The following is a 12310-nucleotide window of genomic DNA, read 5'->3' on the forward strand; positions in this document are numbered from 1 at the left end:
ATAATCGAAACATTAATCAGAGAAAATAATATTTTACTAAATTAAACAAGAATCTTTTCTGCTATACACAATAGCTGGAGCACGCAAAGAGTTACCAAAGTTTAAGGTGGAGCTGTGAGGATGGGCGTGGGAGCTGCGCAGGCAGCTGTGCCCGGCTGGCACCCCGGGCCAGGCCAGGCCAGGCCAGCTGTCAGCACGCCCGGGAGCTGTGCCCAGCAGAGGAGCTCCTCCGCTTAGGGACACTGCCCGGGACACCTGGAATGGAGGATTCCCTGTCCCCCCTCTGCCTGGCTGGACACCGTGACGTGAGGGGTAGGGGGCAATGGCAATGAGCTCCTGCCCAGCGCAGCAGACACGTCCCCTCAGCAGCAACCCCACCTTCCCAGCTGTTCTTGCACAGCAGGTATGGGGCCCTGCGAGTGGTGCCTAGCAGTAATGAAGACGGTGGGTCCTCTAGCTTGGAAGTGTCAGCCTGTGCCCTGCATCCAAACTACTTCTACAAAGGAAAAAAGACAGCTCATTGTCATAGGTGACTCCCTTCTGGAGGGAACAGAAGGCCCGATATGCAGACCAGATGCAACTTGTTACAGAAGTCTGCTGCCTCCCTGGGGCCCGGGTTAAAGATGTGAGAAAACTTCCTGCCATGGTAGAGCCCTCTGATTATTATCCATTATTGACTTTTGAAGTAGGCAGTGATGAACTCAAAAGAAATCCAAGGGCAGTGAAGAGAGACTTCAGGGCCCTGGGATGACTCATCAAAAGATCAGGAACACAAGTAGTTTTCTTCTGAATCCCTCCAGTTGCAGGGAATGATTAGGGGAGAAGCAGGAAGGCCCACCAGATCAATACCTGGCTCCAAGCCTGGTGCCACCAGCAGAACTTCAAGGTTTTTTTGATTATGGGTCAGTTTACACAACACCAGGTCTGTTGGCAACAGATGGGGTACACCTGCCTCAAAGAGAGAAAAGGCTTTTTGCAGAGGACTTGGCAGGGCTCATCCAAGAGCTTTAAACTAGTTTTGAAGGTAGGAAGGGATAAAATCAGACTTGCCAGAGATAAGCCTGGAGGTGGCATGCTGGTATTTAAAGGATGGTGTGCTAGCAAGGTCCTTTAGTCTGTCATCTTAGTGGAGGCAGGGATAGAGATCCATGTGGCAGCAAAGACACAAGAGTTATTACTGGAATAACCCTTTGAGGGAAGGGTGAGGTGGAAGTGCCTGAGGTGGTCACAAATGGATTAGGGCTTCTGGCTCCAAAAAGGTCACAGGATCAATAGCCCAACTCAGTTGCATCTACACCAGTGCATACATCAATTTCAACTTCCCGGATGTCTGCTGTAAATACAATGCAGCAGAGAGGAAACAGTCGAGGAGGTTCCTGGAGTGTGTGGAAGATAACTTCCTGACACAGGTGGTGAGTGAGACAACTGGGGAAGGCTCCCTGCTAGACTTGTTGCTCGTGAACAGAGAAGGGCCAAAGCCCAACTAGAACTTAATCTGGCTACCGCTGTAAAAGACAATTAAAAATGTTTCTGTAAATGCATTAGCAACAGAAGGAACTCTAAGGAGAATCTCCATCCCTTATTCCATGCAGGGAGAAACACAGTGACAAAGGATGAGGAAAAGGCTGAGATACTAATGCCTTCTTTACATCAGTCTTTACTAGTAAGACAAGTTATTCTCCAGGTACCCAGCCCCCTGAGCTGGAAGACAGGATCAGGGAGCAGAGTGAAGCCCCCATAATCCAAGAGGAAATAGTTAGCTACCTGCTACAGTACTTAGACACACACAAGCCTATTGGACTTGATGGGATCGGCCCAAGGGTACTGATGGAGCTGGCAGAAGTGCTCACCAAGCCACTTTCTATCCTTTATCAATAGTCCTGACTATCTGGGGAAGTTCCAGTTGACTGGAAGTTAGCAAATGTGACACCCATCTACAAGAAAGGTTGGAAGGAGGATCTGGGTAACTACAGGCCTGTCAGTCTGATGTCAGTGCCAGGGAAAGTTATGGGGCAGATGATGAGTGCCATCAGGAGGCACCTATAGGACAACCAGGTGATCAGGCTCAGTCATCATGGCTATAGGAAAGGCAGGTGCTCCTTGACTGACCTCATTTCCTTCCATGAGAAAGTGAACTGCTTAGTTGATGAGGGAAAAGCTGTGGATGTTGTTTACCTGGACTTCAGTAAAGCTTTTGACGCCATTTCCCACCTGGAGAATCTGGCTGGTCATGGTTTGGATGGACGTACTCTTCACTGGATTAAAAACTGGCTGAACAGTCAGACCCAGAGAGTGGTAATGAATAGAGTTAAATCCAGTTGGTGGCTGGTCATGTGGTGTTCCCCAAGTCTCAGTATTGAGTGGCTGGTTCTCTTTAATATCTCTATCAGTGATCTGGTTGAGGGCATCAAGGGAACCCTCAGTAAGTCTGCAAGTTGAGTGGGTCTGTTGATCTGCTTTGAAGGTAGCAAGGCTCTACAGAGAGATCTGGATAGACTGGATCAATGGGCCAAGGCCAATGATACGATGTTAAACAAGACCAAGTATCAGGTTCTGCACTTGGGTCACAACAATCCCAGGCAATGCTCCAGGCTTGGGGAGGAGTGGCTGGGAAGCTGCCAGGCAGAAAAGGACCTGGGGGTGTTGGTCGATAGCCGACTGAACATGAGCCAGCAGTGTGCCCAGGTGGCCAAGAAGGCCAATGGCATCCTGGCTTGGCAGAAATTGTGTGTCCAGGAGGACTCTGGAAATGATCACACCTCTGTGCTTGGTGCTGGTGAGGCCACACCTCCAATATCGTGTTCAGATTTGAGGCCCTCAATACAAGAGAGATACTGACACATTCTGGAGCATGTCCAGAGAAGGGCAATGAAGCTGGTGAAGGGTCTAGAGCACAAGCCTTTTGAGGAGCAGATGAGGGAACTGGGGTTGATTAGCCTGGAGAAAAGGACACTGAGAGGAGACTTCTTCTCTCTCTACAACTACCTGAAAGGAGGTTGTAATGAGATGGGGATTGATCTCTTCTCCCATGTAGCAAGCAATGGGACAAGAGGAGATGTCCTCAAATTGTGCCAGGGGAGGCTTAGGTTGGATAATAGGAAAAATTTCTGCCCGGTTGTCCGGGTTGTAAAGCCCAGAACTGGCTGTGTGAGGAAGTGGTGGAGTTGCCATCCCTGGAACAGTTTATAAGCTATGTAGATATGGCACTTAGGTACATGGTTTAGTGGTGGACTTGGCAGTGTTGGGTTAATGGCTGGACTTGATGATCATATGGGTCATTTCCTAAATAAACGATTCTATGATTCTATGTTACAGACATCGATTTTATATATTTATACTTTATGTACATCTATCTTTTGGGTTATGTCTTGTAAGACATTTAATATAAGAGTAAAGTTATAGTAAATGTTACAGAAGTTAAAATAATGGTTCAGTGTACTATCATCTTGTAGTGCTTCCTAGTTCCTATCAAAGCTGATAAATAAGAAGCTGCTGCTTGCTTCAGCAGAAGGAAATGAAACACAAATGAAAACACTACATCTATTGTACATCTTTCAAGAACAGAAAATAAGTCAACACCAAGGGGAAACAACTTGACTTCCTGCCTCATTCTAATGATTAAATAGAATCCTTCTGAATAATTAATACATTTTTTATTATCAAGTTTAATTCTTCGAAGTCAAGAAAAAGAGAAAAGTTGTTCTCTACCATGTCTTGCAAAAAAATCCACTGTAAAAAAATAACTGAAATTTAGGTAAATACTTAAAATGCCAGGGGTTTTATGTGAAGTTTAGGGGCCAGACTGCAGTATCGCTGAAGAACTTTAATTTCAGTATTTTTTCTTGTAAATATATCCATATATTTTACCAGTTTGTGTGGAGTTACCAGAGATGCTGACAATAAAAGGCAGTTAGACCTGATGAACTGGAAGCTCCTCTTGTTTCTGAAAGTTTTACAGTTACTCTTTTAATTGTTTACTTGCTTTCTTTACACTAATAAATATGTATTGAAATAATCTGAGTAATAATATCAACTGAGAAAGAGATCCGTGGGAGATGAGAATGAGTTGGTTGTAAATGTCTTGGAGTTTTGATGCCTGGTAAGTACGATGTGTATTCAGTAACATAATTTTTGTTTGTTTGTTTCTTGTTTTTCACTTACAGGTGGAACCCAGTTAAAGACAGAGCTTGAGTTTTTTCTGTAAATTTTGTGGAAAAGAGGATTTTAAAGTAATAATACACCTCATTAGTTTTTAAATTATAGTTGAACAAAAACAATTATTGTGATAAGAAAAATATGGATATGTTTGTTTGGGGCTTAGGATGAATGAGGCTCAAGTATGTTCTGTATTCGGATATGGGTGTTTCTTGTGTTTTGAATAAATCATAATTAGTAATTAAGTATGCAGAAGAGTTGAGTCCATAGATAAACTGGAGAGTAATTGCTGTTGTATCGCATTGTTGTACTAAAAGAAGTTTGTTCATCCTTCTCCAAGTTTGCATTTGTATTCTTGTCACTCAGGTCATTTCACAGCTTCGGATCCTGAGCAGGTCAGTAACTGCTGGCTGCAAATTCGACAGGGAGATCTGGTCTGCTGAACTTTCTCCTGTTCTCAACCTATGGAAGAAACTAAATCAGGTAGGAAAGTAGCTAATTTGAAGAGACAACTTGTTTTTTTTAACTCAGTAACTACATTAACAGTCAAGTGCAAGGAATTATCTTGAATGTTGAAGCATAAGAAGTGAAAAAGTAAATTAAGTGCATTTGAGATGGGAAGTAGTGTTACATGCATGTAATTAGCTATGAAGTCTGTATGTGGCATAACAGGCTGTCACATTTTTCTCCATAAGGAGGTGAGACCACACCCACAGGACAAGAGATTAACATCTTGTACGTGTTTCCAAGAACAACACTATATATTTTAGATTTGATTTTAACCTCTTCATTTCTGTAATATTCACAAGGAAATGTTTAATGATTAAATGTTTAAATATTAAATTAAGTTTTTCCTCTATAATACTGAAATCTGGTACTAGCTATAAATTGAGGTTCATGAAAATCCTTGCTACAGTACTTGTGGTATCCAGTATCACTTCCTTTTTTGTTTCTTTGTTGTTCTGGGATGGTTCAGGGTTTTTTACATAGATTGTAAAGCTTGTTTTCTAATCATTGAATTCTTATTATGAGTGTCTGTTTAGCTGCAACATGTGCAAATTCTCTTTGAAATGCAGGTACTATTGATATATGAGAAGGATCCCTCTTGCCTCATGCTAGGTGCCTACCTAGACATTTGGCCATTATTTTTCTTCTCAACTATAAGTAATAGATCACAGGCATCATGGCCTAAAAACATGTTTTGAGTGCAACAGCACTGCAATGAGAAAAAACTTCCCCTTACTCAAATAACCACATAAAAAGAAGTAGCATGAGGTGCATATCAGAATTTGCCATTACGTTTCTAAACCTCTCATTAAATTCTTCTTTAATCCATACTAAGTGTATGATACATCATAGTTTTTTGTCAGAATAATCTTTTGATACTAAATAACTTTGTGTTGAAATCTGTGGCCTCTGGACATGGACTACTATTAACCAGGTCTGTGATGCTGTAAGAGAAAGCACTATATTTCAGTGTGACACCTTCCCTTATATCTGACTAGAATTAAATATACCTTTAGGCCTGCAAACCTTCTTTGCATGAGCTCAGATGAAGCTGTTGCGTGTATGCATACAGACGGAGAAAAACAGAGAATTTGACCATAGTGTTTGAATGACTGATAAATGAGGGCAGTTTTAAACAGTAAACCAAAACTACTCCACATTAATACTCATTAACAGCACATGTTACTAATGGCTAGTTATTTATCATTATTAATCATTAACACTGCAAATTCAAAGCTCTTATTCTTTAAAACTGGTGTCACAATTTAGCAGTGAGTATGCAGTACCATGAAGCTGAAGTCACATAGCTGGTGCTGGTGGCTGTGGTCCTTTATGGCCCTAGTCACTCAGATGGAGGTAGTCAAGCCTGAGAGCTCTTTGACAAGGGAAGCTGGACCTGACACAGGTCTCATCTTTCCCTCTTCCTGTTGCACTCAAGTCTGACATCTCCTTTCACATGAGTTTTCAGCCCTTTAACTCTCTTCCTGAAGTACAGGCTGGGTGGTGATTAGGTGGGGTTATTTTTTAGGCTGTAGCGGGTACCTTAGAGAGTCACTTGGCTGTTTTTCTTTCCTGGTTACTTGCACCTTTATTTCTTAAAGCAAAAGCCGACTAGCCAGTTCTTAATGTTACCCTTCCTTGGTGACCAGTAGGTGATCATCAGCCAGTTGTTCATAGTTCTCAGACCTCTTTTCAACCTGTGCCCATACTTTCAAGGCCTTTGCTATTGCCCCATGCTTCAATTTCACATTGTAACAGGAGACACCTGGTATTAAATTCCACTTCAGACAGCAAGCTCTCCTAACAAGGTGGTAACAAGTCTAGAAGGCCAGTACAGTTAGTGTAAGACCTAATCTGTAGCCTCGTTTTATCAAGAGCAATTTTGTTTTTACAGGACCATTGGGTACAAAACTCATATATTGTTTGCTATGCTTACTGTATTGTGTTTGAGTTCAAAAAAAGCTAATATTAATTAAATCTTGTGCTTAGTGTACAGCATTTCTATGGGTACAGGAGACCTGTGGTTTAGCTACAAACCCGATGTGTTCACTACAGACTAGCATCAGCCTGACTGCCTGGTAACCCCTGGGTATTCTCTGGCTAACCCCTTGCCAGTGGCTGTCCTGCCATTCTTCACTTTCCTCCTGTGAGTTACCCTGTAGCTTGTCTGGCTCAGAGGACTGAGCAGCTGGTTTCTTTTTGACTTTTGGATCTGTTGATTTGCAAATAGCCATTTTTCAATACATTGCATGTGAGAACGTTCTTTATAGATGTAAAATGCTGTCTTCAGTCGATGCTGTCATAAGGACTCAGGTCCAGTTTTTCATCCACAAATACCCCCAAATCCTTCTCCCCATGGCTGTTCTCAATTCATACATTCCCCAGTCTGTATTGCTATTGGGAGTTGCCCTGACCCAGGTACAGGACCTTACATTTGGCCTTGTTGAACCTCATTAAGTAGTTGTTGTTGTTGTTATTATTTTATTTATTATTAGTATATTTTATCTATTGGCTACAGATAGCATTAAAGTAGAGGCAGATGAGATAGATGCTGACAATACCTTCCATTTTATTTACAAGAAGCAAGTATTAGTCTTCTACCTGCCAAAGGTACTTAACACTAAGGGTAATTGGATAGAATACTTGAATATCTGTTTCAAACTGCTGAAGCTCAGGAAGTGGCCAGTATAGGTCTGAACTGAATCTGGCTAACCTATTTATAAATTCAGAGCTGTTTTTAAAATCATCTACTTTTTATTCCAGAGGCAAAAAAAACTCAGAAGCTTGTTAATATGTAGACAAAGATTAAGTGCATTCTTAAACATTTTTATTCCAGTGCTGAGTATGTGAATTGAGGATTAACTCAAAAAGGATTATCTTAGAATTACCTTGAAAATAACCACTCTATGTCTAAGTGCTGATGATTCTGAAGCATAACAAAGTTTACCACTTAGGTAAAGACCAAAACCTGATGAACTTTACTGTGGGTTTGCCCTATAGAATTTATACTGGAATAATTGATCATAATCTTAAAATGTGGACTTTTTTTTTTATAACCTGTACACTCTCGATAGCACATGGTGACCACTTTTGGGTTCCGTCTTCTGGCGTCCAAGTTCAAACAAAACAGCAAACAGCACTTGACTGGGTATTTCGCTGGACTGAACATCAGTGTTTCATCCTACAAAAACAATTCTGAATAACTTAGAGTATATAATACAGCTGAATTGACAGAATGTCTGCAGAATTTAAGTAGCTAGTGAATTTTAGAAATCAGTGCTAAAACAAAAATTTTACATAATACTGGCCAACATTTCCCAAGTCTGTAAATGGATGATTTAACTTCTTATTGATGTGCCCACTGAAGAATTATACCACATTAAAGGGTGTAAAATAATATTTGTATTTTTTCTTTGAGTGCAAATTGTAATCTCACAAATCAATAGTACTGAGTGCAACTAACAGAGGCAGCAAATGCACGCTGCAGTTGCACGGCCATTGCGCAGAAGAGCTTACAGAAGACCAGGAACTTTGCTCAGTAGAGGATACACCTCAGCAATGGTAGCGACGTGCCACAGGACATAGTCCCAGCTGCTGCTGGAGCGGTGGACCCTCTAAGATGAGAACTTGGACTCAGACAGAACTTGAGGAGGAGGATACAGCTCTGCAGATATCGAGCTCTCTCTTCTGGGGCAGCAGGAGGTGGTCTTCTAACATGGAGATGTGTGCTTTTGAGGATATCCATCATCAAATTAGGGAACTGTGAGGGGAGGTCAGCAGGCTTTGCATCATCAGAAATAGATGGATTTTCTCTGAGGCACTGGAGCTTGAAGAGCCAAGCCCCCATCTTCCCTGAAGGTAGTGCAGGCAGAATCTGTGTCTGTCGGCACAGGAAATGAAGACTTACATGGTGGCAGAGGCTGGAAGCTTGTGACTTTTGTTTCCAGGAGGAAGGCTTCTGCTCCATCTCAAGATCTGCACTTACAGAAAAGATTTAGTGGCCTCATAGCTGACAAGAGACTGGGAGCTCATTCCAGTGAAGCTTCCAAGCCAGCTGAACATGATCCACACAGAAGCACCAGGAGGAAGTGGCAAGGAATAGCAGTGGGTAACTCCCTGCAGTGGGAAGAAGGATGCTCCCATTTTCTGACCTGTTGTCTAAGGAGGTTTGCTGCTTGTCAAAGGCTCAGATCTGGGATGCTGTGGAAAGCCTGACGAGGCTTGTTTGGCCCTCAGACTGTTACCCCTTGATGCCTTCCCACATAGGCCCCAGTCATACTGTCAGGTAACATGGAGCATATAGAGCATGACTACCTGGGTCTGGAGATGGTTAAGAGCATGGGGGCCTTTGTCATTCTTTGTTTATCCATAGCAATAGAATAATGGAAACTGCTTCTCCTTCATCCACAGTTTTATTAGTCCAGACAGAATTTCAGACTGGAATTTTTCATTTAATTTTACTTTAAATGAAATAGATACTTAAAATCTGGTTCAAATCGATGCATACCTGTGTTCTGAGTTACACAAGTGAACTTCCTCTTTCTGTTCAGCTATTCTGGACTAATACAGAATGTCCTGACATTTTCATCTGTATTAGCTTCATTTGGAAAAAAAACCAAAAAAACATTTTAATTCCTACCCTTTGTAAACACTCTTGTAATGAATACTGTCCTAGAACTGCTTCTGCAGTGTCTTTTGGTGTGATTTAATAACAGCTTAACACTAATCAAATTAATTAACCTCTCATGAACTTGCCATTAAGTTAAAAATAAAACCAAAACCAACCAAACAAAAACCAAAAAACACCCCAAAGCCTCATATGCTCTGTATAAGTTTGCCCAAAAGACTGTTTACTGAAAAAATGTGAAGCCATTTTTTCATCACTGAATGACTTGTCAAATGTTACACAAATTTTTAAAAAAATCTTCCTTCATGTGGAAGGATGGCCCACTACAGCCTGCTGGCCAAGACTGGGCTGTCAGAGTAATTCATCCAGTCTCTGTCCTGGTGTCTGTTCTCTTCCCACATAGCCTTCTGCCATGACAGAGTAGATCAGGACCTATATAAGCATTTCATTGTCACATAACTGGATCAGCTGGAAATCACTGTCCAACAGAACTCAGGCATTGCCCAGAGAAGCATAAAAATATCAGGACACAGTGGGACTGCTGAAGTATTTCATTATGTCCAAATGGTTATCTGTCATGAGTAGAGAGAGAGACAGGAATCACTGTTATATTTTCTTTGTAAGGTGGATGGATTTTCTTCCTTGTTTCAGGGAAACCCTTGAGTACCTCCAGGAGAGTTAGAAGGGCCATCCCTAATAAAAATTTGGAAGCAACTGCTTCAAAAGTATTTTTGCTGAATATATGATTATAAATTGTCATGATGTATTTTGCTTTATCTCTTGTTGTGTTTTTAAACTGAAATATAACTAATTATTTTCATGAAGTTGCATAATGCTACAAAGCAATTGCAAAAGTAGTTTTGAAAATTAATGGGTTGTTGCTCTTTTATCTAAAACATTGGGAACCTCAGCTTTGAAAGAACAACAATGTGGTTGTCACCAAGGCAAATCTGGGAAGCAGAAATAGGAGGTCATTCTTTCTTGTATTTTCAACAATGAAAAATATGTGTAATAAACAGTGAGAGGCTGATATTTAAAACTACAGGCAGAGGCACTGGAAGGAGGAGGCAGAATAGGTACATAAAAAGGCCAGTCGGGGTTTCTAAAACCCACCACCCAAACTGAATTTTTATTCAAATGCAGAACTAGTGGAGGCATATGAGTTTATTTTCATTATATTTGTTCGTCATTTCCTGAGGAGGCAATTTTCAGAACATAGTGGCATTTGAAAAAGCTTGAGTTTAGGAAGAGAACACAGAAAAGCTCTGGAGCAGCTTAGGTGGGACTATATGAAGTCTTGTATATCCTGAGATAGTAACAAGTACTGAAATGAAAGAAGGAAAATTAACAAAGTCTCAAAATACACCTAATTCAATATTGGTAGCATAATATAGTATTTAATGTTGAAGATTAGAACCTATCTTCAGTTTCTGACGATTAGGAAAAGTACTCAGTACTTCAGCAGTTCTTCATCTTAATTCCCAAGCAGGTCATGAGGATATTTTTAAGCTGATGTGAATTATATACATAATGGATTTTAGGGGAAAGCAGTAGAACATTAAGTGTATAAGCTGATATCAGTATTCATGTTTAATTTTCCTATAAAAATGACAGATGGGTTGTTTTAACAAATTCTCAGGAGAAAGCATTAGAAAGAGTGATGAAATGAATCTGCAATTCATAGGAGACTGTTAGGTGAAGGACAGAATTGCAGAACTTGGAGGCCTCGTTCAGTAAGTTTTTCATTAATTAACACACTGTATATGAAAGACTGAGCAAAACCTGCAGGTTGCAATGTCTTTATTCTTCCATTTTAGTGATACTAAATGTTCCAACAGGATATTATCAACTAGTTTTTGCCAGTTTTACATTACATTTCATATATAATTCACAAACTATGATCTCAGAAAAATTTAAGTGAAATTCGTACTAAAGACAATATACAACACAACATTTCTAAATGCTCTGTGTTTCTTACACTTTTAACAGTAAGTAACTTTGTTGTATACCCTTTTAGTAATGTGGGAGGGAAGACTATATCCTTCATTTTTATGTCAGTCATAAGCCAAAATATCTGTGTTATTCTTTCACTTAGCTTTTCTCATATCTTTTCTTTGTAGCTGGGTGCAGTATGAGCTTAAAATGAAAAACACATGAAAGTTCTGACAAACTTACAGTGCCTAGGAATAGCTATGGAGGCAGATATCCATTGTTCTGGAAAGTGAGATGGCATGTGAAAATTTAGAAGTTTATTTCATCTGAAGAAAAAGTTGAAACTACTTGTTATTTTACGAAGATCTACTTTAGAGAAAATAGAATCTGATTTTACCTTTAATAAATAACTAGAAATTGGAATAGCAAAACTTTTTTTTTCCCCAAAGGCTATGATTTTCTTATTACATTTGTGCCTTGTAGAATCCTATAAAGGTTTAAATTCCATAACTGAAGTTCAGTGCACCATATTGTCACGTCACGTTGGCAGTTTCAGAACACATGCTAAAATATATGTATGTAATAAGCTGTGTATGAATTAAGATTTGCAAAATTATACCATCTCTTGGAATTATTGAATAAATTTGGATTTTCAGCATCTGTAATTGATGTAATAAAAATGTCAGTGTGAGAGCTGCAGAACCTCTCAGAGTTTGAGTTGCTCAGGATTTACACATAATATTTATTTTGTATTTATTATTTATTTATTACAGACTAATACAGAATGTCTTAACATTTTCATCTGCATTAGCTTCACTTGAAAACATACATTTTAATCCTTGCCATTTGAAAACATCTTTGTAATGAGCACGGTCCTAAGTCTGCTTTTGCAGTGTCTTGTCAAAGCAAGAGCTGTATCTGGTAGCATGATTTATAGTATCCAATAAAACTTGTTATGCTCAGTCCACTACTCCTTTTTGTATTGAAACATTAACACAAATACTAAAAGGAGTGATTAGCTAAGTTAAAATTTGTCAGAAATTTCAGTACTTTTGAAGTAACTGTGTAGTCAGTTTTCTCAGAAGAGCG

At 40.0% G+C, this 12310-nt stretch overlaps 1 protein-coding gene across 1 annotated transcript in view; it reads left to right on the forward strand.

Moving 5' to 3' along the window:
* The window catches only part of DYNC2H1 (dynein, cytoplasmic 2, heavy chain 1), a gene marked incomplete at its 5' end in the record, with an annotated part of 129629 nt that overhangs the window by 86796 nt on the left and 30523 nt on the right, over window positions 1–12310 (forward strand). Inside the window, 1 exon segment of the mRNA XM_008938682.1 lies at window positions 4522–4638. Coding sequence (XP_008936930.1) covers window positions 4522–4638 — 117 coding nt within the window.

Source organism: Merops nubicus, unplaced genomic scaffold (assembly GCF_000691845.1).
Source record: "Merops nubicus isolate BGI_N331 unplaced genomic scaffold, ASM69184v1 scaffold4534, whole genome shotgun sequence".
NCBI lineage: Eukaryota > Metazoa > Chordata > Aves > Coraciiformes > Meropidae > Merops > Merops nubicus.